Source organism: Cynoglossus semilaevis, unplaced genomic scaffold (assembly GCF_000523025.1).
Source record: "Cynoglossus semilaevis isolate Cse_v1.0 unplaced genomic scaffold, Cse_v1.0 C18846065, whole genome shotgun sequence".
Taxonomy (NCBI): domain Eukaryota; kingdom Metazoa; phylum Chordata; class Actinopteri; order Pleuronectiformes; family Cynoglossidae; genus Cynoglossus; species Cynoglossus semilaevis.
The window spans coordinates 1-527 of NW_007592800.1; the positions used below are offsets into that span (position 1 = coordinate 1).

Below are 527 nucleotides of genomic sequence, written 5' to 3' on the forward strand. Positions count from 1 at the left end.
AAACCCCTTTTGATAATTAAAATAAAAAATAATTGAAAAATGTTATCACTTTTAATTTATCAGAAATGGCACTCATCACAACCAACCCATACGACTTCCCCATGATCAGCATGGGTCAGATCACCGTGGCCAGCATTGATGATAAAGTTGAGCTGGAAGCCACTGATGTAAGTTGTCTTAGTAACAAATATATTAAAGTTCTACATGATTTTCATTGATGCGTTTTTTAATAGTAATATTTTCTTCAAAATGTTTTGTAATACAGAACGCTATTGACATCTTGGGCTTCACTAATGAAGAGAAGATGGGCATTTACAAATTGACTGGTGCTGTGATGCACCATGGTAACATGAAGTTCAAGCAAAAGCAGCGTGAGGAGCAGGCTGAGCCTGATGGCAATGAGAGTACGTATTTGGTGATACAAATGCCCAACAATAGTAAAGCTCAAGCACACACTATTATCTTTTAAATGCTTACAATGCAACATACATATTGTTTTAAATACATGTTTGTGACCAAATATTTTT

The 527-nt window shown here is 34.9% G+C and overlaps 1 protein-coding gene across 1 annotated transcript; it reads left to right on the forward strand.

Annotated features, from left to right (window-relative positions):
- Window positions 1–58: 58 nt before the first annotated feature.
- Window positions 59–506, forward strand: LOC103399676 (myosin-2-like). Its single transcript, XM_008338326.3, has 2 exons — window positions 59–167; window positions 266–506. The coding sequence occupies exons 1-2, from the start codon at window positions 66–68 to the stop codon at window positions 467–469; spliced, it is 306 nt and encodes a 101-aa protein (XP_008336548.1). The 5' UTR covers window positions 59–65; the 3' UTR covers window positions 470–506.
- Window positions 507–527: the final 21 nt, after the last annotated feature.

Excerpts from the sequence above, each read along its gene's own strand:
- LOC103399676 (XM_008338326.3), top strand. The coding sequence starts at position 66 with ATGGCACTCATCACAACCAACCCATACGACTTCCCCATGATCAGCATG. Across the intron at positions 168-265 it reads TTGAGCTGGAAGCCACTGAT|AACGCTATTGACATCTTGGG; the intron begins GTAAGTTGTCTT and ends TTTGTAATACAG.